The sequence below is a fragment of the Ictalurus punctatus genome, chromosome 2 (genome assembly GCF_001660625.3).
Source record: "Ictalurus punctatus breed USDA103 chromosome 2, Coco_2.0, whole genome shotgun sequence".
In the NCBI taxonomy this organism is placed as follows: Eukaryota; Metazoa; Chordata; class Actinopteri; order Siluriformes; family Ictaluridae; genus Ictalurus; species Ictalurus punctatus.
In genome coordinates this window covers 24,979,647-25,007,340 of record NC_030417.2, presented here as the reverse complement: position 1 = coordinate 25,007,340, position 27,694 = coordinate 24,979,647, and the positions used below count along the sequence as shown (strand labels likewise).

The 27,694-nt window shown below is 39.6% G+C and overlaps 1 protein-coding gene across 1 annotated transcript in view; it reads right to left on the bottom strand.

The window, feature by feature from the left end:
* Window positions 1-27,694, bottom strand: part of LOC108278278 (Na(+)/H(+) exchange regulatory cofactor NHE-RF2) — a 58,724-nt gene that overhangs the window by 29,869 nt on the left and 1,161 nt on the right. The window contains exon 2 of the mRNA XM_017491527.2: window positions 23,932-24,183. Within this exon, the coding sequence (XP_017347016.1) occupies window positions 23,932-24,183 (252 nt within the window). The remainder of the gene's footprint in view (window positions 1-23,931; window positions 24,184-27,694) is intronic.

Below are 27,694 nucleotides of genomic sequence, written 5' to 3'. Positions count from 1 at the left end.
TAGCATGGAAGCCTCAGACAACTGATATATGAGAGCACATTCTTTCTTCAAGAGGTCGTGCTGAAGGACTCTCCACATGTGCTGTGTTTAACACACAAGATAAAGGAATAACATGCTCATCCTAGCCTAATAAGTCAACATAACTCGCATCATGGGGCAGATAAGACTGGAACTAAAAACATCGTTTTCGGGGGGGGGGGGGGGGGGGGGGGGGGGTTCTTTGCTGTTTCTAGCTTTGCTGCATTTTACCCAGCTATTCAGTATGCAAAAACAAATCTGTACTATTAACAGAATTAAATAGAATTCAGCTGAGACTACGGACTGGTTTCTACATATAATTTTTTATAACTATCCCAAACATAAAACTGATGTAAGTGTACTTATGCTTGTCTGTTTTGTCTGTGTGAGTAGGTGTGCGTGTTGAGAACTGATGACACGCAGGCAGATCCACACCCCTCTTATCAGTACAAGGCACACATATACACACACATGCCCCTACTCTGCCCTGCTGCTTTACGGGTCCCCAAGGTCAAAACCAGGCCATTTCGCACACACGTATGCAACAGGGGGCCCCCAGTTATGCCGACAGCATATGGTTTCATGTAACAGCTATGGAGAGCCTGACACAGTGTGTTCCAGAGCCCCCTGACCCCCCACCAGGAAACATAAGAGGGCAAACAGGATGGACAATGATCAGAGTGGAAACATACACACACACACACACACACACACACACACACACACACACACACACACACACACACACCATCGGATCACTACGATCACTTTATACCCTGTTATTTTCTGTGTCTTGTATCTGGATTGTATCCTGATCATATTTTAACCACTTGAATTAGCTCTTGTAGTCCAATGTATCTTTGGGGGCTGTTTTGGAATTGGATTGCTCTATAGCACATTATATGTGAATCAGTTCACAGCAATTGCCCACCAACTCCCAGTGTTTTTTTATATATTCTTTTTACCATTCTGTGTAAACTCCAGAGGCTGCTGTGGGTGAAAATCCCAGGAGTTCAGCGATTTCTGAAATTCTCAAACCAGTCTATCTGGCACCATCAACCATACAATGGTAGAAGTGCCTGAGACCACATTTTCCCCCATTCTGATGTTTAATGTGAACACAGCCTGAAGCTCTTGACCTGTATCTGCATGATTTTATGCACTGCTCTGCTGCTACATGATTGGCTGAATGGATAATTGCACGCATTGCGGTGTACGGGTCCTTCTTTTAAAGTGTGTATGCGGTCTATACTACTTCCATACGTGAACTGTTGCAGAACCTCCAAATGTGAGAGTCTGAGTGAGACAAATGTACTGGCCAAGGAATAGGTTACTGATCAACTGCATAATGATCGCATGTTGATGATACTGAATCCTGTATCGTTGTTTCTTTTAATGTTCTGCAGCATATGTGATAATGCGATTTGGTGCTTTGGTTCACATCGCTACGATCCTTTATACAGAATGTTAATATACAACGAGACATACTCCAGCTTCCATCTGTTTGTCATCCCCACCCAATGAAATAAAAAACACTAGCCGTATTCACAACAAATCAATTTACACAAAATGCATGTACAAGACCTGACACAGTGTGAGATTGCATTACACTTCCAAAAACTTTCCAAAGCCACATGACTGCCTCGAAAAGCATGCTGAATCAATTATCCAGAATTCTCAACACACACACGCACAGACACGCACACACAAGGACCAACTGAAACAGAACAGCTGGCTATATGCTCTGACGATCAAATATGCTTCAGAAATGTAGAGCTATACTGAATTCAAAACCAAACATACACAGAAGATCTGCAGAGCACGTTAGAGAACATTTGCTTGAGGCTAGGCTGAAAATAGCAAACAGTTTGAGTATACAGGGTTGTGAACACAGCAGATGGAGTTTTTGCATGTGCGCGCACAGGTGGGCTGCATATCAGACACAATCCTCAACCATCATTTGAATAAAAACAAAGTGAGACCGTATGAATGATGGCATAGAAGTGATTACGACGATTGTGGATGAGTTATAAATCTCAATATGCAGGATCGTGGGAAGTCATTTTGCTACGCATTTATCACCCTCTCTCTCTCATACTAAGCCCATGAGTGAGTGAGTGAGTGAGTGGGCAGTGAAGACTCCCTTGGTGTGAATAAAGCCTACGCTGCTTGACCTGCGTAGTTACATCACGGCCGAGTTGGAGAAGCTTTACAAGTGTTTGCAATGGCTCATTCTCAGGCAGGCAGTGATGATGATGATGATGATGAGGATGATATTGCACAACACCTGTGTTGAACTAGACACTGAACCAGAAAGAAAAACATCTTTTCTAACTTGTTTTTGGGGCAAAACAATACCAAGAACAAATGGAAGAATTGCTGAATAATAATACAGCTGAGTGTGTGTATGTATTAAGCCAGCTGCAAATACAACGCACTGGACTGTAGAATTGCAAATGCAACCCATGGAGTGCTCATATCCTATTTTCTTCCCATGGGCCCATAGGCCAATCCTAGCCAGGCCTGGCTAATGTTAAGCAGAAGATTGAGTGAGATGGGGTGAGACGGAGTGAGATGGAGTGAAACGGGGTGAGATGGTCGATCTGAGGGTTAATGAGGGGAAGACATCTCCAGCGCTGCCTGTCAACGAAGCGGCCAGAGATAACAGGGGGAGATGCATGCCTGCTTTCTCACACACTCTGCCCCTTGAACTGTGTCCCTCCATCCCCCTGCTGTTCAACCTCCTACATACACACCAGTCACAAACAGAGAACCTCCTCAGGCACTGCCCCACAAATGCCCTGCTGAGCAGCACATCTGGACACAACACAGCTGCCTTTCAGTTCTGGGGCTGGACAACAACAATAGGAAGCAAGACTTTAACAGCATTTCAATGAAGTGTAGAGAGACTGCATCGAGAGTGTTGGGTACTGTTTGCGTTACGTGAAATGCATGCTCAAGCAAAGTGAAAACAGGTTCACTTGGATGGCGTTTGAACTATATTGTGTCTCTGTAAAGTTTTTTTGTGTTACTGGGTCTAACAGGTAGGACCAGGAAACATTATACCCAGACGAGGATGGGTTCCCTTATGAGTCTGGTTCCGCTCAAGGTTTCTTCCTCATTTCATCTTAGGGAGTTTTTCCTCGCCACCGGCTTGTTCAATAGGGATAAATTCACACACTTAAAATCCGTATCCTGTGTTTATATGTTTCTGTAAAGCTGCTTTGAGACAATGTCCATTGTTAAAAGCGCTATACAAATAAAATTTAATTGAACTGAATTGAATTCTACAAAAGTAAATTTCAAGACTTAATATTAAGAGCTGTAATACTATGATTCAGTATACACAAGGTCTGTTTAGCACTTCATCACATTGGCACATCTGTAATAGGGACGAAACGGTTTCACGATAAACCACGGTAAAATTCCCAGATGGTTAGTATTACCATGTCATATTTAATTATCATTAAAACCGTGTGCGATTATCGTGATTTGTAAAACTCACAGTAAATGCTGTCCACACACATGTATAACATGCAACACTACAATTAAAAACTAAACGTGTCTGCTCAATTCAGCATGAGCCATATGAGTCGGAGTCACAGCACAGATCAGCAGGAGTCAGAATTCATTTAGCACGTGACGAGAGTAAGTGAGCTGACTGACAGGAAGCGTGAGGTGAGCTGACTGACAGGAAGAGTGAGGCAAGCTGACTGACAGAAAGAGTGAAGGCGAGCTGACTGACGTGAAGAGTGAAGCGAGCTGACTGACAGGAAGAGTGATGAGGCGAGCTGACTGACATGAAGAGTGAGGCGAGCTGACTGACAGGAACAGCGAGGCAAGCTGACTGACAGGAAGAGTGAGGCGAACTGACTGACAGGATGATGGTGAAAGATTTGTTTAATATAAGCGAGTTTGTCCTTGTAATGTTTTGTTGGTGTTGTGTTTTTCATTAAGAATAATAATCAACCCACCAATCAAGCAATTGTCGCTAATTCGAAAGCGAAAGTGAAATGCGCACGGGCATTCATAAGCGATTTGAAAGTGAGGGGGGAAGGAGGGAAACGTGTCAACGAAGCGCCAAAAGCCCCCTTTCGCAGCAACTTTCTTCTGGCAAGCTCTGCAGACAGGCTTACCATCTTCTATCATGTTTCCCTCAGCATTTTTATAAAATCCAAAATATGACCACACTTCAGATTTGGTCCTCTTGGAAGGGTGGAAATTCTCCCAAGTTCCGTCGCTGCTTTCTGCCATGTTTTCGAACTGAACTAAATTATTTTTATTACTATAAAAAAAGCAAAACAACTGTGGGGGTGGTGCCACGGTGGGCAAGCGATGTAATCGGTGTGTGGCCGAACAACGCGTTTAACACCGGTAACAGCGACTATCGCAGCAAACCTAGTGACAACAATCTATCACTTTACAGTCAAATATAAAACCTGTTTAAATGATTTCAGTGTGTGTATCAGTACTTTTTGTACATTTCCACCACATTTGAGTAATACCGTGATAATACTGATTAATGATTTGGTCATGATAATCGTGATATGAAATTTTCATTCCATTACATCTTTAATCTGTATTAAGCGGGCTTCAACCAGTCTGGTCATCATACAAGATGAAAAGTACGGATAATGCCATTACAGCAAAATACCATGATACCGTGAAGTTCTGCAGTAGCCTAAACGTCTTGGTCTTATTAGCCAAAGATGTCTTCCTCTCATTAATATGCTTTGAAGAGACACATACAGATCCAGCTGCAAATCATAAAGGCAAAGTAGTGCTGTTATACCAAGAGAGGTAATGTTCTAAAAAGACTATACAAGAACTAAAAACAAAAACAAAGCCTGATTAGCACGCATCTTAATATTACTCATCCAGTGTTGAGATGGGAAACACATGGCAAGAGAAGAAAATATTGTGAACAACAACAGATACAGCCACAAGAGTAATGCATGAGAAATGACTCAGGCTCCATGAATGCTTAACATGATACATTGTTAAAGGCTTGGAAGGTATGAACTGGTACATAGGTGCTCGGTTTTCCTGGCATGTTTATGTAACGGGGATTAAGACATACACACACACACACACACACACACACACACACACACACACACACACACACACACACACACACACACACACACTTTGTCAATTTTTTAAAAATGTGACCCTTAACCTTGCATCAGAACACATGATCCCAGAAGTATGTCCTTTGGAGCCTGATTCTCTCACACAATATACCATGTATCTGTTTCAATACTCGATTCTGATTGGCTAGAAGTTGTGCGTTCAAACTGTTGAAAGCACAGGTAGTTCCAGTCAATTTACTCACCGTTCTAAATGAATGCAGCGTGTATAAACAACTGCAACCATAATAACAAACAGTTACATTTGCATACAGTAGTTAAAGTCGCAGCTTTAGTAGTAGTAGCGGCACAGACGCAGGTGATTCACACACGCACAACCCCCACCCCCCCACCCCATAACTATTTATAATAATTAACTCAATTAAACAAATAACTAATGAAAATCAACCATTGTTTTTATCCTTTCAGTCAAATTTTGCACTGAATTTCCGCTTGCATTAAAATTGTGTAATGCACACCTAGCCGTGGATTATAACTCACATAAGTTCCACAATGGTGCTATGACATTAGGGTTCTTATGGTGTCACAGTTCAACTAGTCACTGTGATGATTAGCACACTGTTAACTTTTTCATGATACAGATTCAAATGCATTTAAGTCTATTACCGTTAAGTTCCTTACTCCAGCGGTTCTCTGAATTCGGCTGTGACACCCTAAAAAGTTTGCAAACTGCTCCCTCTGGACTCCACCAAAATCACAATACAGCAACGTCTGTTTCTTAGGGTTGTGGACGCAAACTGGACCGGAAACCATTTGGCTGTGGAGTCCACTACTGTTTTAAACATGAAGCTAGCTCTCCTGCCACTCTGTGAATGTGTGCAACATCATCACATGATGGCTATGAACGCACAGAAGATCACTGCTGACCAGAACTAAACTAAACAAAACAACCACTTATTTTTTTAGCTAAGCAGTGATGTACTTTGCCCAAAGTTAATTTTTATTTATTTATTTATTTATTTTGCCTCAAAACGCCACTTTTCCTTGCAGTCACTGTTACTTTTAGCTTATAACAAAATGATATGATAAACCAAATAGCATATTTCCAAAATATTAAGAAGCTTATTTTGCTCTTAATACACAGCCTCTTCTGCTTTTTTGCATCTCTTCCTCTTTACTCAATATGTTAGGTCTCGACGAGTTCATCTACCAACTTGAGCTAACAGTGAAGTGAAGCTAGCATCGCTTTGCTAATAAAAAATTTTCTTAAGCACATGGAGATTAAATGAAGTTATCCAGAATGCTGCTCTTTGTATCTTTTACCACTCAGCAACAAGTAGCTCAAGATCCTTTGGTACTTTTCAGTAGTAGGAGACTGAGCTAAATTAATAGGAATAGCTTAGCAGTTCATGGCTATTTGTGAATAGTAGTAAGGCAGAAAGGCAGAAGACATGGTCCGCAGCCATTTTACGAATGCTTTACCAAAAACAAGACTAAATGCAAATTTTTTAAAATGAAAAATCAGCTTAGAACAACATAATGAATGCTGACTGCAAGTAAGCAACCAGCTAAGGCCAGCTTGTCTTTCTGCTGGTACCATATATGGTACCATGCCGAAGATGACCTGTATGTTGAAACATGAAATTTTGGAGTGACGTTGAACAGCGTGGCGCGGTGATGTAATGATGCGGGCTCTTAATCTAATTATGATCTACAACATGTAAAACGGGTACATGACAGGAGTATTCTAAAAGCGACTCATGTAAACACCTTAACCACATTATTACCTTACTTAGATTAAGGTCAATAATTAGATTATTGCTGTCCATTGCTGTCACACTGATTAGCAAATAAACCGGCAATTTATTTGAATGGTAATTATGTTACTACTGTAATAATAGTTTGTAAATTAAACTATCCAAACTAACTGTGAGTAAGTAAAATGGTAGTTGTAGGGGTTTTTTTTGTGTTCTTCACTTCCTTGTCATGATTAACTTGGAGAACACTGGCTGGCACAGACAGTGTTTTTACACAGCATTTTTTATTAGCTCATTAAACTGGGTTGCAAACATGCTCTGTGTTACTTTTATCACTGACTACGTTTACATGGACAGCAGTAATCTAATTATCGACCTTACTCTGAGTAAGATAATAATGTGATTAAGGTGTTTACATGAGTCGCTTTTAGAATACTCCTGTCATGTTCCCGTTTTACATGTTTTAGAACATAATTAGATTAACAGCCCGTGTCATTACGTCACCGCACCACGCCGTCCGACGTCCCTCCAGAATTTCACGTATCAACATACAGTTCGTCTTCGTTATGGTACCGTATACTGTTTTGGGTGTTTTTATTTATTTATTTTTTTTACGAACGCTTTACGTGTGGTTAATTATTTGTCATGCTATACGTGCTAATAGACAACTGCTTGAAGTTTTGGGTGTGTCCCAAATCGCATAGTTACCGTCTATATAGTAGCCGAGATACATGTATTTTTCCCCACTACAGGCCTATTGTAGGAAAGTATGCGATTTGGGACACAGCCGAACTCTCTTGTTCGCCGTAAAACGTAAAACTGCCGTGTGTGATCGTGTCCTGTCGCAAAATGCGGTGAAAACTCACACACGACGCTCATAACGTGATTATGGTGTTTACATGTCACTACTACACGTCCATAATGTGACTAAAACAGGAGTACTCCACCTGTCTTAATTAGATTATTGCTTACTTCGATTATGACCTTAATTAGATTAAGGTAAGTAAAAATTGCCGTTTACATGGTAGTTTCTTAATTAGAGTATGGTCTTAATCGGATTAAGAGTGGATTATTGTTGTCCATGTAAACGCAGCTACTTACATAAAAGTTCTTTTGTAGCCATAACATCATGTAATAGAATGAAATTGTGCACGAGGGTTACTGAGTGGTAGGTGGTAATGTGTTTGGACACCACTCTAAGCTGAGGTTATGTTAGGGCTGGACAAGTCCAGATCCAATATAGATTCAGTGACCTCATCTTTGTATAAGAGGCATGTTCAGATCAACACAAACACACGACTTTGTTTACACAGATGTGTGCAGGTGAACTGTGGCGAATAATGATTCTTTACAGTCTTAAGCTTTAAGAGAATTCAGCAAGTCTATGTGAAACCAGCTGAGTTTGACCCAAGATCTCGAGAATATTCTCTGAAAATCTCAGCGCAAATTGTGTGTTAATGGTTAACTTTTCTCAGAGGGCTTGCTCCTAACACCTCCTCAGTCCTTCATGGGCCAGACCAGATGTGTGCTTGCAAGTGAGAGGGGTCAAGTGTGGGTGTGTGAGAGCAAAAAATGATTTGAAGGCTCACACTTGGAAAGGAAATGAGAAAGGAAAGCAGAAGAATGAATATGATGCGTTGCACTGAGACTCAATATGAATATTAAAATTGTTTAGCAAATCGATTATATTTTAAAGTAATTTTTCCACCTTTTCTCATTAATTTGGTCCCTGGCCAATTCCCACTCACCAACCAGTTCTCCCCCATCATACGGCAGCTACCAACCAGGGAAAGAAGTCTAACACTCATGCTATGTCACATGGATGTGGAATCATCGAGATTCAAACTGACCACAATCATATAACAATATAAAAAACAGTACAAATGTAACACCTAAATGTTAAAAAAGGCATAACAAATCTCATTTAAAGTTAGCAGTACAAACAGGATACCACCATGAAGCTATATTTCGCTACTGTTTTTCACTTCATCTGTCGTGACAGTTTTCTGGAAGTTTCTTCCAAATACATGCAACTATAAAAGGACAGACACTAGCAAAGTAAAGCAATTTATAATGCAATAGCTCCCACACTCATGCTTGTCCATTATTTAACATAAAATCTCCTGAAACATTAATATGTGGCTTCATAACTTGTCAACTTGTCCAACTACGTTGCGATTAAAAACTGTATTTTGGTTTTAATATATACAAATCTAAGCCGACTGAGGTTTCAGTCATACATTGATACATTATCCACAATGTTCATTACTGATGCTAGTGATCTTACATGGCCTTGTTCAATCCATATTTAGCAGATATTCTCCATCATTATAACACTGTCAACTTTGCACATAGGCCCAAAACGGTGTAAAATTATAACCTCAGTGCCTCCTCTTTCAAAAGTCAAGCTTCCAATTTACTGTTTTTCACACAACATTTCCAACCTTTTTTTTCATGTAATTACTGTAATTATGTACTGTTGGTTTTCTGTAGTCTGATTCGAGTCACTGTATATATGAGATATGTTGCAATATTATGACACAATGGTAGACAAATCAGTAGCCTGGGGGCCCAAGGCAAGCAGATTTCATATCCATCCGACTGCCACAAACACTTTTGCACGCAAGTCTCCATCACCAACAGTGACCAACACGCAAGTCTCCATCACCAACAGTGACCAACACGCAAGTCTCCATCACCAACAGTGACCAACACGCAAGTCTCCATCACCAACAGTGACCAACACGCAAGTCTCCATCACCAACAGTGACCAACACGCAAGTCTCCATCACCAACAGTGACCAACACGCAAGTCTCCATCACCAACAGTGGCTAAGTTCAACAAAACAGACTTCATGCGAAAACTGGAATGAGTTTCCTGGTTACACAATTGCACTTTTTGACCATGTAATACACAGCTGTAAAATGAATTTATTTATAATTGCAAAGTGTCACCCAGATGAGGCTGGGTTCTCTTTGAGTCTGGTTCCTCTCAAGGTTTCTTCCTCATATCGTCTCAGGAAGTTTTTCATTTCCACCATCGCCTCTGGCTTGCTCATTAGGGATAAAGTCGTACATCTAAAATTTATATCCTGAACGTATTTATTTCTGTTATTTATTTGTGGATTGTTTACTAGGCAGATTCAATAGCATGCACATATGGTACACACTCTTTTTTGAATCAGAATGTATCAGTATGTGGGGAAACTACCTGCACTACCAAAATCAAGTGAAATAAATTTTGGTGCAAAATGAATATACATATACATATATATATATACATACATATATATATACATATATATATATATATATATATATATATATATATATATGTGTGTGTGTGTGTGTGTGTGTGTGTGTGTGTGTGTGTGTGTGTGTGTGAGTGAGTGCGTGTGTGTGTACTTATATATATATATATATATATATATATGGTTTTTTTGCACAAAATGTAATTATTCAACACAAGAATATTACTGAACTGGAGGCCATTGCTCATGAGGAATGGGCAAAGATTCTTCAGGAACACTGCCAGAAGCTATGCAGCTCGTTTGCAGAAGGTCATAACAGCAAAAGGGTGCTTTACTAAGTCCTAAAGATGAAGGGGTTGAATAATTTTGAAACTGGAGGAGTCATAAGTTGCATTTTCAGTGGAATTTGGGGAAACCACTTGAAGCATTCATTGTATTAAACTATTTCAGTTGCTTTCGTTCAATTTGTTCATTGCAAACAGCTGAAAGTCTTTTCCCCGATTTGCCATTTTAAAATATTGCAAAAAATGATTCAATTGACTAGAACTGAAATAAGCCAGGAAAACTAGCATTTTCAGTTTAAGGAGTGTAGGGGAAGAATAATAATATTATCAGCTTTGCAGATGGGAACTATATATCCTTTTAGAAACTGCTTGTCTAATGTGCACACGGCCAACCTTTTTGTTGAGGTCACAAACACAATGTGTTACATTACATAGTCTGTTTAAATAATGTAAGCATATACTCATTTGTTTCCCTTACTCATCCATTATTACATTATGTTAGCTACCATTTTTAGTTTAGTCAGTTATGTTTCCAGGCAACTAAAAAACAAGGGACTGGGCACGCACTGGAGCGTTTATTTGCCTGTTGAGCAAGCTTATAAATGTATCATCCTGATTACAAATGGTAATACAAGTGCTAAATCCATACATCAATGGTAAATTCAGTTTAAACAGCAGGGAAAAGCAAAGGTCAGAGATTAGGCTGTCTTCTGATAGAGGTCTTATGGGGACAAAGTGTATGTTAGGATCATCAGTATTCTGTCCAGTCCAAACGGAAGAATATTTTTGGTCTTATGTTGGGGTTATTTCTTATTACAAGCTGTCCTCAGACAGTAGTTTAAGTAAAAGTTGTTGATTAGATGTTCCCAGAAAGTGAGGCTGCCGGTCACATGCCATTTTTCCCTAATGATGTCAGTGTCATGAGTACACGACAGCCTGTCAAACACAGGAATCTGTAGCAGTTCCACTGTTGCTCCAGCACAACTTCTCAGGCCGACTCCTTAATCCTTAAAACAACAATGAGATTTTTATTTGTTGGCATGCACAAACGAGGTTGTCTGTTCACTGTTGTTCATACAAACACCTTATATTATCTTCTGACTGCAAGGGATCTACAACTGTGTGTTTGGGTTGTGGAGAAAAAAAAAAGATGTTCATCATTGAAAAAGATGGAAACTGACCCTGCGTCATCCTTTTCCTTTGTGATGTCTGATGCACATGACCCCAGCTTTCACTGCAATGATCTTTAGATAATACAACCATCCACAACAGTCTACACATGCAAGTACAAACTTTCTTGTGGTGCAATTGCAATACTATTCATTCTTTTTCAGAGAGAACAAAAAGAGAGAAAGATCAGAGTTAGGGCAAGCAAGCTAATGCACAAAAATGACAGCTGGAGCAGCTGGGGGAAAAAAATCAAGCCTCAACAAAGAAAGAACTGTTGCCAGTGGAAAGAGACACCACCACAATAATCTAAACATCCAGTCCACATCATACAACCAAATGCAGCTTGGAAGCCAGGAGACGGACTAGTCCTCATCTTCTCTCTTTATTTCTTCCTTTCCTCTGAGCTCTAACGGTGTTTTCTTTGGTTTTACTTTATTTTCTCCTCACAGGTCGCTAAAAAGACTGCATCCTTGCATCTAAAAACAGCTTGTTATCTACACTTCCATAACATGAGTACATCCATATAGGCTGAAGTCAGATCCTAAGACATGAGTATTCACCATGCTCTAAAATCATGGCCTGGACCTGGTCAATTATGATGAGTTTCTGTCAAGACATGCTATTTATTGTTATCCTATCCAGGAACGTAGGAATGTAGACAGTGGCAGTACTGTGCTGTGTAGCTGTGCTGTTATAGACAATCAATCAACACCTTCTTACCAATCAGAATCAAGCATTCAACAGTGCTGTGCTACAAATAAGAAATAATAAACAACAGGCCTCGCTGTTATAAGAAACTAATCCATGATAAGTAACAAGTAAATTATTTTCTAATAATAGCACGCCCCAAAATGCGTTCCTCTTATACAACAGTGCCAATGATTATAGTTTTCAAAAATATGTTAATGAACAACACATCAGGCTTTTTAAACCTTTATACTTACATAACGGTCATGAGACAAGTTAGGTCCTGTTATCACTTATGCTACAGCAGCTACAGTGGTGGCTGAGAGTGTGTGAACCCTTTAGAATTTTCTATATATCTGCATACATATGACCTAAATACATATGACCTTAGATTTTTTTCATTGTCTCCTAAAAGTAGATAAAGTGAATCCAATGAGACAAATGAGACAAAAAAATATTACAATCTAATATTACATATCTGTGAGTGGCATAAGTATGTGAACGTCTAGGATTAGCAGTTAATTTGAAGGTGAAATTAGAGTCAGGTGTTTTTAATCAATGGGATGACAATCAGGTATGAATGAGCACTGTGTTTTATTTAAAGAGCGGGGCTCTACCAGAGTCTGATCTTCACAGCACATGTTGGTGGAAGTGGATAATGGCACGAACAATGGAGATAAATTTTATTAAACAATTATTTGTTTACTTGGGTTCTCTTTGTCTACTTTTAGGACTTGTGTGAAACTCTTATAATGTTTTGAGTCATATTCATGCAGAAATATATAAAATTCTAAAAGTTTCACAAACTTTCAAGCACCACTGTAGAATCAGTTCTCTCACCGGGTTCTCATTCTTCACTCTCTTCAAGACAAATAAATGCAGTGTGTCATGTTACAGAGAACCAGAAAGTTCAAGACTCTCCTGTGGTGGAAATCTTAATGACTAGCACAAACTTCTGACAACCGAGACTGTAGAAATAGTCAGCATATTAGCACGAGCTGTTAACACATTAGAATGAGAGCATTAATATAAACCCATCATTTATGTTACAAACAGAATTACTGTCAGAGCCATGCTGTTATAGAAAATGAATCCTTCTGATTCGAGAATTCAACAGTGCTGTGGTATAAGAGCTTATAATGTGTAAGAAATGAATTTTTTCCTATGGATTTAAAGCGATAAAATGCATTCAGGTTCCTATTTTTTAATTAGGCTCCTTCAATATTGCATTCCTAAATTGCCTCAATAAATGTGTTAAATAATTGTGTTTTTAGTATTGAGCAAAATAATGTTATCAATTGAACCATTATTGTGCAGCATGAAAGGTAATATAGTGCCTAATATACACAGACCTGCAAATAATATGAAAAGTTGTATGTAGAAACTGCAGCACAACAAGCGCCATTTCATTCCTAATACTTGCTTCCGCCTCCTTTCACCATAACAACAGAGTAAATCCTTTCAGGTAATGATGCCTCCATTATAGTGTGATATTTCCTGTCAATTTTATTCCACTCTTCCTCTTACTGAGTGCGGAATTCGGCTAGAGTGTTTATAGTGCCTGTTTTGCTGATCCACATGCTGTTACAAATAATCCCAAAGCATTTCTATGGGATTTGAGGTCAGGTGATTTTGAAGTGTCCCAGTGTTCCATCAAAAAAGTCACTCACAGATTTGTCCCTATGCACCTCATTCTGGTATGTAGGAGTGGCAGTATTGTGTTTGGCTTGGAAAGAAAGAGCAAACGGCCACCTCACCTCAGACAGGCCAAAAGCTGACCATCTGATTTCAGTGTTCATCCAGGTCTGCAACCTATTGACACTGCACATTTTGTCTGGGGAGCTTACAAACATATTCCTGACAACACTGCTTACAATAGTGAAGGCAAAGTGCCAGACTCTGGCTTGTGATGAGCACTGAAGTTGTTCTGCTCCTCTGGAATATAATAAATGCTTCATCAAATATCAGTATGAATTATTGGTCAAATCCAAATCCGTGCTGTGGTCTGATGCCTGATTTTTTTTATACAATTATCTGCCGATATTATCAATACATAACTATACATGTAGTTATTCATTGGCTACGCATGCATACTCATGCTCAGCTAACACTTATTCGGTAGATTTCTCAAAAAATTTCCAAAGAGTCAGCACTTCCACAAACACCAGAATATTGATAGTGAAAACAGGCTACTAATAGAGATACTAATCAATTACGAAAGTCGTTGTCAACGAATCTCATTATCGATTAGTTGGTCTGCACACAGCCTGTGGGACGTTAACTCATTGCATTACTTCTGTTCCAAAAACATACATCGGAGTGTACAGACCAAAGCTGTGTCCCAAATGACATACTATACCCATACTATGCACTATGAGTTCTAACATCTAGGGTATGAAGTTTAGAAGGGTAGTATCTTCTCAAATTGAAAACTTGACAAATTAATGTTTCCTTGTTTCCTCACTCCTCCCTTCTCCAGACCGTGACCCGGAAATTGATTGTCAACCAGCTTGAATTACATATCGATTCTTTAATTGCATCACGATGAGGAGAGGAACGAGGAGTGAGGAAGCTTCCAGAGGAGCTAGGATACACAGGTTTATCCTATACGGAAGTGTTTCTTGTCGAAAAACCTGATGCATGTATAAATTCCCCTCCTCCTTTACATCTGCCACAACCTCAAACAAAAAGTCCTTTGTTGATGTGATGGAATTTTGTATGAAATATAATTAAATAATAATATGCTTACAATGAGTATTGTAATTAATTGATCCTTGAATGTTTGGATATGCAAAGCTGCACAAAAGATGAGATAAATTATGTATTGTTTATTAATTCATTGTTGAATAACCCAGACATTTCACATATTATCAGTGCATTTTGCTTTATTAAGAATGTTGTTATTAACCAAGCTCATACAACATAACGGGCAGATCCCTGAAGTATAGTCAGACAATCCAGCTGAGCACAGTCATCATTAACTAATGTCCCTTTGAAATGACGCTTGAGAGAGCGAGGATATTCTAATTGACTTGCCTCGGTTCCTCTCTCCTCACATCTCATCCTTGGATTCTTCTCTCACATCCTAAGGGGTGGAGCTAAGATGCAAGGAAAGGAAGCAGGGAAAGGAAATGAGGATGCACAAATAAGAAATAAGAAACACCCAGTGATGCACGAGCACAAACTTATGTTTATATCCAAAATGCTCTACTGTGTGCAAGGGGTTAGGGAAACTGATGTGAGTTGCTTAAGAGGTTGAGTTTAAATCAAGTTTAATGCCATTATATGCTGTAATTGTGGGCTTGCAGTGTAAATTCTGTCGTTTGTTATAACGGGAGCGATATGTAAGTGATATATTTGTAACAAGGCCTGTGTGTGTGTGTGTGTGTGTGTGTGTGTGTGTGTGTGTGTGTGTGTGTGTGTGTGTGTGTGTGTGTGTGTGTGTATAATACTCAGCAAAAAAAGAAACATCCCTTTTTCAGGAGACTGTATTTTAAAGATCATTTTGTAAAATCCAAATAAGCTTTACAGATCTTTATTGGAAAGGGTTAAACACTGTTTTTCATGCTTCAATGAGCCATAAACAATGATTGCACATGCACCTGTGGAACAGTCCTTAAGACACGAACAGTTTACAGGCGGTGGACAGTTAAGGTCACAGTTACTATAACTTAGGACACTAGAGACCTTTCTACTGACTCTGAAAAACACCAGAAGAAAGAGGCCTGTGAGGCATGAGGACTGCAGATGTGGCCAGAGCAATAAACGGCAATGTCTGTAATGTAAAATGCCTAAGACAGTGCTACAGGGAGACAGGAAGGACAGATGATCATCCTCGCAGTGGAAAATTACATGTAACCATGTGTCCCCCAGACGTGATCGAGAACTTACAAATGCCTTGCTGGAAGAGTGAGGTAACATCTCACAGCAAGAACTGACAAATCTGGTGCAGTCCATGAGGATGAGATACACTGTAGTACTTAAAGCAGCTGGTGGACAGTACATACTGACTGATACTTTTGTCCAGGGACTCATTATTCCATTTCTGTTCGTCAAATGTCTGTGAAACTTCCATCCATCCATCCATCGTCTATACCGTTTATCCTTTTCAGGGTCACGGGGAAACCTGGAGCCTATCCCAGGGAGCATCGGGCACAAGGCGGGGTACACCCTGGACAGGGTGCCAATCCATCGCAGGGCACAATCACATACACACTCACACACCCATTCAGTCTATGAAACTTGTTCATAAAAAATGTTTTTATGTTAATACAGATATTCATATTTCTTTTTTTTGCTGATTATATACATATATATGGACAGTTGTTTTAATGTAAAGTTTTAGACTGAAGTTTATATTTGTAACACTCAGTTTGTGGATTTTATTTTAAATAAACAAAAAAAGGTATTGAAAATTTGCCCCCCCCAGCCCCCCAAATGGCAAGGGGATAATCGTCCGATAAATCAATTATAAAAATAATTGTTAGTTGCAGCCCTAATTTGCATGTTTGCCTACGTGTATTCTCTTTTGCTCTACTGTTAGGTAGTTTTGGTTAGTGTCTTGTGTCTGTTTATTCTTTTTGTACATTCTTGCATTTGTTTCTGGTGGAAAATCTTGAGTCATTTGTATCTCTCTTGTTCTTTTAACCCGTAGATGCTGGGATCGGATTCCGCATCACTTAAAAGTCACTTTGCATAAAAGTGAATGTCTCTCTGGCTGGAGTATGATCTCGGTGTCTTGTGTTTGGTGCTGATGTAATGGATCAGCCTTCCTCCACCTGCTGCTCCCCACGCTACCGAAGCCTAAATAATCAGAGATAAGCTAATGCAGGGAAAGCACCTGCTGCCTGGAACACTGTGAGTGTGTGTGAAGGTGTGTGTGTGTGTGTGTAGGTTTGACATGTCATTTGAAATGTCATGTGACAGGCCGTAATAATGGACTGCGCTGTTCTGTGTGGTGAGAAAGCGACACTCTACACTCGAACAGAAACTCAGGGGGCAAAGCGGCACTAGGCCTCGCTGAATTCAGCCAGTCAGAGGAGAGAAGTCTCACTAGCTGGCCAGGGTTAGAACAGAAAGACTGCTGTTGAAAATACACCTCCTCAAACACACTAAGCTTGGGGTCAACTTCAGTTCAGAGCATGTAAGCAGCTCACAGGATGTACCTAGTTTACCCTTTACATAGCCAATCACATACATTTCACATATATTTATTTATAAACTCTAATAAATTAGGACATCACATTCATAGTAGTCTCACAAGTCAGAGTCTAGTACTTTTCATTAACAAACGTGGATGAGGATTGCCTACTACAACATGAACAGGGCATTTGAAGGACATTGAAAATGACAAACTACTGTAGCCCATCTGCAAACATATGAGTCTATCTCTAACTGCTTCAAAGAAAACTCTGCAATAACTTTTCAAAATGAGATGCTTTTTTTTGGCTCTGAAAAATTGTCACTGTTTTTAAAAATTTGTTGTCCCTCCCTTAACCAAGGCACAGAAGTGAATAAACAAGACATACAACTTTCAACATTCTAAAGCTTGTAGCCAGCTAAGTGTAAGTCGGTATCAGATGGTATGAACAATATTTAATAACAATGGCACAACTAAAATGTTTACTCATTATCTGATGCCTACACTGGCATGTGATCTGTAAAGGATACTACGCTTTCTGACTCACTCTTTGCACTTTTGTAATATTGGATACCAACCAAAAATATAATAGATTTTAAGATGTCTGTCATCAAATGAAGCAATATTTCTCTTATTTCCCAACTCATCAAGCTTAACGCTTCATGGTGTAGAATTAGGAATTGTTTTAAATTATACAATTTAAATATAATCCCAATCATATACACAGTTTTACAGTTTTTATTGTAGCTCATGATACTGATGTGGGTAATGGCAGGATAGTGTGTGCGGCGCTGATATGAGTATAGCAGTGTTGCTGGTCTACTCATCAGCAGTCCACTCATTCATGCTGACATTGATTGCAAGGTGGGAATACACCCTGGATAGGACACCAATCCATCACATACAGTACATTCACACACTCATTCACACCTAGGGGCAATTTGGAGTATCCAATCCACCTATCTGCATCATTTGTTTTGGGAAGTGGGTAGAAAAGGTAACTCAAGTTCCTGATCGAACCATGGACCCTGGAGCTGTGAGGCGTCAACACTATGTGCTGCTGCACCACAACGCCCAAATATGATGCATACATTTTCATAGTGCTTTGTGTCAAACGCTTTTCTCTTTAATTGTAAACATAAAACAAAATAGAACATCGGTTTTCTACATCAGGATCTATTTTTTTCCCCTGATAACCTTTGACAAAGCTGTCGCAAGATTGCGAAGGACATTAACAGAAAACATGGCTAGAACATCACATGACATATGAGCCAAAGTTGGGAGAGATGACTGTGTGTGTGTGTGTGTGTGTGTAGAGGGTATTTTGTTAATAAAGATACATTTTACTAAAAAGTGTTAATTACACCAATGTATGGAGACTTTTGGGACACCCTGTAAACACTGAACATGCTTTCCAGTTCAATAAACTCATTCACAAATCAACAGGAGAATAAACAGAAAAAGAATGCGCCAGAAAAGAAATAACGCAGTAAAAACAGAGCCACAGTGGAATGGTGGTGTCGTATATCTATTCTCCCTTACTGACAGGCAAGCCAGTCACGAGGCCACAGGGAGTGTGCGCACATGCACGCACGCACACACACACACACACACACACACACACTCCAAATCAGCTCTGCCTGCCACTATTGCTTTGTTAGCTTCCACTGGACCCAATGACATTCATGAACTAGTGTGCACTTTTGGGGCCTCAAGCTCCAATCCTCGTCTAAGACAGGAAGTGCTGGAATGCTCAGTAACCCTAGGGGTCCAGCTACCATGGCAACGATCAGCCCAGCATACACTGAGATTTTCTTAACATTATGCTGAGCATCATGAAGCTCTATTAAATCTTATCCTGCATTAATATTGGGATGGACCAATAAATCCCACTTGGGATGGTCTGAATCCCCACTTGGGATGTCGTTTTTCAGTCTTTAAAAGACCTCAAATGACTGTAAAAGCTGGAACACAGCCAATGCTCACAGGATGAGACTGATGTTCTTCAAAGAGACAGAAAGACCTAAACAGAGGGGGGCCCGGCTCTACTTCCACAACATCTTCCTAATAACTTAACCATCCATCCATCCATCCATCCATCATCAGAGCAATTCACCATGGCCTAGATTTCCTCTATGACTTCCTTTATACTGAAAGAGGCATTTATTGAAAACTTAAGTCCGAACCAAAGCAAATCAATGTAGTGTAAAGAGCTAGCGACGCAATATGTGAGTTCAAGAGCACATACTTATAGCATATGTAGGTGTGGGTAGCTGGTACAGTATCCAGTAAAAAGTAAGTCTTTTTGTGGTAAAGGTATTGGCCATTAGTGGTAGTTTTACAGTGGCTGGACTGGGACCACTGCTGTGCTTTATGACTTCTTTATAAACACTGGCGCAAGCGGAACCTACCATGGCTGCAGTACACGCTGTGAGACAACATGCATGTTGGCTTTATATAGTTCTGCAGATGAAAATACTTTACCTTTTATCCCTCCCAATGGTCTCGTCTTCTATGTATCAAGAGGCCCTGAACATTAGGATTCTCAAACCACTAAAACACACATATTTTCCTGTCTGTACAAGAACCTATGTTATGTACACTGGAAAACAAAGTTTGCACAGACTAGGCATAGTCTGAAATTGGAACCAATCCAATGGAATTTACCGCCATCAGGCTGTAAATACATTTCACAAAATAAATCAAAGACGCTTAATGATACCAAGACAGAGCATGCATATTGGTGTCCATGGGACAAAAAAGTGTTATAGTTCTGGTCTACATAAAAGGTGAATGAGTCCTCCCAGCCTCTCACCAAATCCACGTGAAGCATTCCAGAAAGTTGATTCAACTTGGTGGCTTTTGTCTCGCTAATCCATTCTGTCTGGCACAACTATGGGTTGAGTTAAACTGTGGTGCACATGCACAACTATTCTGACTGTGTTTAGTACTGAAGCCGTGGTCCTCCCTATTAGCGCAGAAGATTCAAAAATGGAGGAAGCGCTAATTAGTTGTTTCCAGACATGATGTTTTATATAATACTTCCTGACCTTACTATAAATTAATCCATAATAAAGAGGTGGTATTGGGTTGCTTTTTTTGCATGTTTATGGTTAGAGCATTAGAGCATATTACTAATAAGCAATTTCAGCAGTTTGGATAAAAAAGTAGGCTGTCAACAAACTCCCATAATACAACACTTTGAAAGTTTAAGAAACGATTCTTCCGATTTTTCTAACACAATATCACAGCTAAATTACTAACTGCAACAAAATTACTGTTAAAGTTTTTTTCAGAGCCATCACAAGAAAGCCACGTAAACTGAGGCTTGAATTCTATTTGATGTGGCTTTGTGTGGAATTTTGTGTGGAATTGTTGATATAGTGAAGTTTTCTGTGTGGAGACATTATTTAGCATTTTTGGAAGGAGTCTCCAGAGTCAGCGTTTTGTAACAGCCTGTAGGAAGGAAACCTGTAACTTTACGTTTTCTGACACATGAAAGACTTGAGCACAGAGGGCATTTCCAGTTTCGCTGTAACCTGACAAACTGCATTTTTTTGCCTTATTAACTTGAAGAATGAATGAAAAGAGAGACGGGTGGGAAAACAACTATTTATAGTTGCGCAAGCATAACTGAGAACAGGAAGTACTTTTTCACAGATGCTCCACAACTATAATTATAACTATAAAGAAATAAAAGGTACAAAATGTCAGTGTTTAACGAATAAAATAAAATGTAATCATTGGCAAAGTCCTGTCGTATAAGAGGAATAAAACACTTCAGTACATGCTGTTGTAGGAAAATAATCCAATTTAAACTGGCACCACCCTGCCGTTGAACCTTTTCCTATAACAGCACATCATGTTTTGCTCTTTACATGTACTGTAGTACAATAATATTTCTACACCTTACTGAATTCTTCTCTGCTCACTTTCTGTGATGGCTTAGCAAAAATTCTGCAGAAATCCAGATTGTAGCTCCTACCTCTTGGCCAAGTCTTCAGAATTGTGAGTTTTTGGCACTGAAAGCGTGGGCTTCACCATACACCAATCCTTCCTCCTTACCAAACTTTCTTCCACGTTAAGGATAATGTACTCTCATTTCTCTTCAATCCCTTTCACCAAAACCTTTCTCATATGTAAAACTGGGGTTAGACGAAGAAGAAGTAATAAAAGAGATTGCCGAAGGTTGGCCAGGTTATGTATGCTAAGTGTGGTCTGTGATATGCACTTCTTAAACTAACACTGTTAGCTTAAGATGGACAAGGGACATCATTAATGGAGATCTGAAGCATCTGATGCAATATCAAAACTCTGCAGCCGTCATACCCGCAGGCAGTTTTTTTTCGGACTAAACATCCAAACACCTTTAGAAAGTAATACAAATTATGCAGAGCCCAGTGGTTAGAGAAAAGTAAGTAAAGCAGATGTGGTATACATGTATTAAACTGAGGCTGAGGAGAGACCAGTGCAGATATGAGTGCTGTACATTTTACATTAATGATGTTCCTTGTCCATCCTAAGCTAGGATAATTTCTGATTTCTGTGCACAGAAGAAAAACATTTCATTTCTTGCTTATCAACACGGACAGAGTGATCAAATACAGAAACAGGTTTAGGATATTGTCATTATTGACAGACAACCTAATGATACAGTCAAATTTTAATGAGAGCTGTCCATATGGTAATTAATCAGGAATAACAGGTCTGTGGTTCTTTTAACACCATAGTGTCAAAGGTTAAAGTGTCAGCCCAAGAGAAGACCTAACCTCTGCTGTGGTTAACCTCTGATCCTGGACAGGATGCAGCTCTGTAGGTCAAATAAACTCTTAATCAGATAAGGACAGTCTGTAGTGATATGTTAACATGCAACATGGTTAGGAGTGTGTATCTTGGTATGATGTTATATAGCAGTAAGAAAAAAATTAAGCTTAAGTGTCATCACCATAAAGAAAATGTCATTCTGAGGTCTGGTGTATTCCCTGAAATACATTCACACTTCTAATATTTTGTATTTTGAACAGATGAACAGATCCTGTCTGTTGTAATATTCGCCGCCCCCCATAGCCCAGATTTCTTTTTTATTTGGATAGTTATTTTTAGGGATGCACCGAAATGAATATTCTTGGCCGAAGCCGAAACCGAATATAATGAAAAACTTGGCCAAAGGCCGAATACCGAACATGTTTTTTTCGTGTTTTTTCCATTTGTTTTGCCATTTTTTCACAATTGCATAAATTAAATAGTCAAAATGTGCTTTTTACTATTTTGTCTTGCTTTTCAAAGAAAAAAAATCAATTACAAAAACTACAATTTCAAAATATTTATTTAACACTGAACATTTTTTTTCATTCCAGGAGGCATAGGCTACCAACAAGGCACAATATAACTTTAAATAATCGCCCCGAGTGTGCTGCCGGAAGTGGAGGTCGTGAAATTCGCGCATCTCACTCTGGTTGCTAGGCTATTTGGCGTGTCATCAAACACGTCATTGTTCGTCATTGTTCATCAAACACGTCATTGTTTATTCTGCCTTTTTACTTATTCGGCCAAACACTGAAAGTGCTTTTTTTTTGCTATTTTTGGCCGAACAATTTCGGTTGCCGAACATTCGGTGCATCCCTAGTTATTTTTTGTAGATAAATTGTAAAATGGAAGTATATTTTATATTTTTGCATGAAAAACCCATGGGGATGCAAACTCAACTGTATGCAAAAGTAGCTTCTTAAAAGAGAACAGACTTTTTTTTTAAAGAATAGACATACACATTGAAAATGATTAAAAACAATTAGAAGGTTCAAACCAAACCACTATAATACACATTCTAGCCGTTTCCCCTAATGGGAAACGGTATGGGCTGAGCAATTTTGTCATTCTCTTTGTGAATTTGTAAGCAGATAGATAGCATGACCGACCAAAATAATAATATACCGTTATTATACTGTAACCATTTCATATCTTTCCACTCCTAAACACAAAAACAAGAACTTCTAAACACAATAGTTGCAGCTTATCAAGACTACTGTCATTAAATACGGAATATAAAGCATCTTAAGCCTGTATTGAAAATGGTGTAGGATACAGGCACCTTCTATAACACTGTTATAAGTGTTTGTCATATCACTAAGCATCTCTGGCTCCCTGGGAGAGGTGACTTATATTCAAATATCAGCATTGCTCAGTCAATGATTACTGAGGCATTTAAACCTGAATCTTTAACTGTGAAGATCTTAACATGCTGTATAAATATTGACAGTAACAAGTGAAAGTTCAGCCTACCAATTCAGGCAGAAGATCCGTACTGCCTTACTGACGCAATGGTTTATGCAACACAAGCTCTGGAAACCAAATAATGCTCCACAGAGACTAAGTTTTCACCCTGTACACTAGGGAACTCCCATTTTACAGGAAAGAGGGAAGGAAAAGAAGATCTGTACTTACATACTTACATACCCCACAAGTCACTCAATAATACTTAACATCTATGGAAACTGTTCTTCGTATAGTGATAAAAACTGTAGCACCATGTACCTTTTTGGTAGCCCGTGACGGGGACCTCCTGCTGGGTTTGGGTATCTCACGACTGGTTGGCAGTTTGGACACAGAGTTGTTCTCCCGCTTGCTATGGGTCGGGGGAGGGGAGGAGGAAGAGGCTGATGGACTGACTCGCACAGCCATGTCCTCTGTGCAGGTGAGGCGCAGGCTGCGCAAGTACTCATCCGTCTCACGGTCGACCACCAGCAGCCTGGTTTCGTGCTCCATTGCCTTGATCCTCTGCACTACCTGAGAACCAACAAAGCATCACAGAAATAACTGAAATGTCAAAACCAGCCTCTGTACAATGAGAAGCTGGAGATTTGTCCTCCAAGTAAAAAACAAGTTTTTGTAACTAACGAAGACCATGATGAAACATGCAGATTATCCACCCATCCATTTTCCATATCGCTTATCCTCCACAGGGTCGCGGGGAGCCTGGAGCCAATCCCAGGGAACTCGGAGAACAAGGCAGGGGACACTCTGGATAGCGTGCCAACCCATCACAGGGCACAATCGCACACGCATTCACACACACTACGGACAATTTGGAAACGCCAATCACAACGCATGTCTTTGGACTGACGAAGGAAACCAGAGTACCCAGATGAAACCCCCAAAAGCACATGGAGAACATGCAAACTGCACACACACAGGGCAGAGGCTGGATTCGAAACCCCAAACCTGGAGGTGCGAGGCAAACATGCTAACAGATGACTGGTGTTCACTCCAGGGTGTTCCTGTTCCCTGACAAGGATAAAGCAGTTACTGAAGCTGAATGAATGAATGAATGGTCTCCTACATCAAATCTGGAGGTTACTCAAATATGTACAAATCGTATGTCTGAGTCGAAGGGTTTAATATTCTTTTTGTAATACTAAAAACTGGCCAGCACACTGCAATAATTGCAATAAACTGCAATAATTACAGTCATCACTGATTGTAGCTGCATTATTTCTTGAAGAGGCCTCTTGAAAAGGGACCATCATCAAAGCACTAGCTCTGCAGCCTGCCTCTGAATGGCATACAAGCCCTCAAATTTCATTGTCATATTGAGCCAGTGATGAAGACCAGACACACATGCAGCGCTTTCAAGTGCCAGCTTGAGACAGCCAGACATCCCAAACCATTTTACTGTACCAGCAGTTAGCCTGATTAACTATGTTGTTTTGAGCTGGACGTCTTGTGCTTGGAATTGAACTTAAAGCGCACATATTATGGCTTTGAAACATGTCTAATTTCGTTTTAAAAGTCTCAATACAATAGATTTACATGCATCCAAGGTCAAAAAACACTTTAATGTGCTCATAATTTAAACTGCAGCATAACCTTTTCCCCCCCCAATGTCTCAAACGACTCGTTCAATGATCCGTTCTAAAGGATTCATTCTAAACTCCTCCTTTCAGAGAGCATACTCTGCTCTGATTGGTCAAATTCCCCAGTCTGTTGTGACTGTTCTACTACCATAACGAGTTTCAGCTCCGTCTGTATGCAAGCAGCCAATGAAGACCACAGGGCAGGCTTTTGTTACAAACCTTATGTAGTTTTGTGCAGGAAATAAGTCTGGAATTACTAAGGACTCGTTTCAGCTGTTCAGAATCGGTTCCTTCTTTTGGGAATCTATAACCCCGTTTGTCGTGCGCATTGATTTTTGAAATCAAACAGTTCTATAACGCCCTACATGAAAGGTAATATTTGAAAAACCATAATAGATGCACTTTAAGTCATATTTCAGAAGGGTCACATTTGGGACATGTATATCACGATACACAAAGACTTTTCTACAATATGCAATATGTATCATGATACATATGATGAAACCTCGATGAAACCTCTAGCAAAACCATAATGCTGCATTAATTTTAAAAAAAAAACTATTTGATTATTACCTGAGAGGAAAGATAAAAGCAGTTATATAAATTTGAAGATTCAATCCAACATTTTTATCAAACTACTTGCATGTAATCAGTTTGTAAATATTTTCTATACAAAAAAATAATAACGACATCACAATATCCATGATATCTCAGTAAAGTGGATTGTGATCCATATTGCCCAGCCCTAAGAGCATGCATTATGTGCTCATTCTAAGACCCTTTACAAGTCAATGTAGTTATCTAATAATAGTATATACTATATGAAATCTTTATGGAAAAAAATATTCACACAACTAAACTTGGGTGGCACAGTGGTGCAGGGCATAGTGTCCCCTCACAAATCCAGGATCTATGTTTCAATCTTGACCTCAGGTGACTGTCTGTGTGGAGTTTCTGTGCATGCGCTCCACATGTCTGTGTCTCCAGTTTCCTCCCACCTCTCAAAACATGCCAGTAGATGAATTGACTATTCTAAATTGCATGTAAATGTGAATGTGTGCATTGTGTCCTGAAATGAACTGGTGTCCCACAGGGGCACAGGGTGTGTACAATTTTTTTTCTTTAGCCCCAAATAATTATTTACTTGGAGCAGTTTGTCACTACATAACTGTCAGTGTTGCAGTTTTGTATCTTCAGTGAACAGAGTAATGTATTTTATATTCAGTGAATGGAGGCAAGACCACTCAGACAGGGTCCATCCATCCATCTTCCATACCGCTTAATCCTTTACAGAGCACGGGGAAACCTGAAGCCTATCCCAGGGAGCATCGCGCACGAGGCAGGGTACACCCTGGACAGAGTCTCAGACAGGGTTTACAGGAAAAATCCAACTTTTCATCAAATTTTCACATTTTAAGCAACTCACATGCAAGAAAACAATGCATGGAAACAATCTATTTAGAAGTACATATTTTAAAGTTTTTGTTTTTTTCATGCAAGAGAATCTGGGCTCAGCCCCGGTTGATTACCAGTCCATCTAACACCCCTGGTGTCCCATAAAGGGTGGACTCCAACCTTATGCCCAGTGTTCCTGGGATTGGATCCTGTCCAGGATAAAGCAGTTACTTAAGATGAATGGATGATGGTGTGCTGTAATACTGTAAATGAGCACAAATACACAAGACCACTTCCTTTTTATTAAACTGAACTTTTAAAGTAGTAAAGTACAGTAAGTAAACTTGAGCTCAAGTAATTGCTTTTTGAAAAATGCTTCTCTGACTAGATCTTTCTAGAAACCCGTGCTGTTCTGTCACACCAGGTTTTTTTCACATGCGCTTTGTTTGCTCTTCATACACAAAGGTCAAGCCAAACCACCCAAACCACCCGCGGTTGGAAGTGAAGTGCGAGTATAGTAGTGGTGTGTTGTTCATGAACGATTCATTCATTTTGAACAAATCTTTAATAAGGCTCAGGAACAACGAGATGTCTCAGACTGATTCGTTCATTTTGTTTGACTGCACATTTGTCACGGCTGTTCCCCAGAAACAGAAATGATTAGTTCACCTCGCGAGTCTTCGGGTTCGAGTCGTTCTTTCATCACGTAGCCTATGGGGCGGTCACGCGATGAACGAATGACACGAATTCAAAGACTCGAGACGGGAACTAATCATTTCTTTTTCTGGGGAACAGCCGTGACAAATGTGACGTGACAAAAGAAAAAACGGCTCGGATCAGGAGGTGAGGTGACCTAAGAGACTGCATCGCCTGAAGACCTAATGCTAAGCTATTAATGAATCATTTCTGTTTCTCATAATTCGGCCTTGGCTGCATTAGCCAACAGTTTATTTTATTTATTCCAAATGTGATCAACGTTTGCGTAAGCACTAGATGTTTTGGGGGAATTTAACATGTAACATTTAATTATATTCTGCTGTAATGAACGA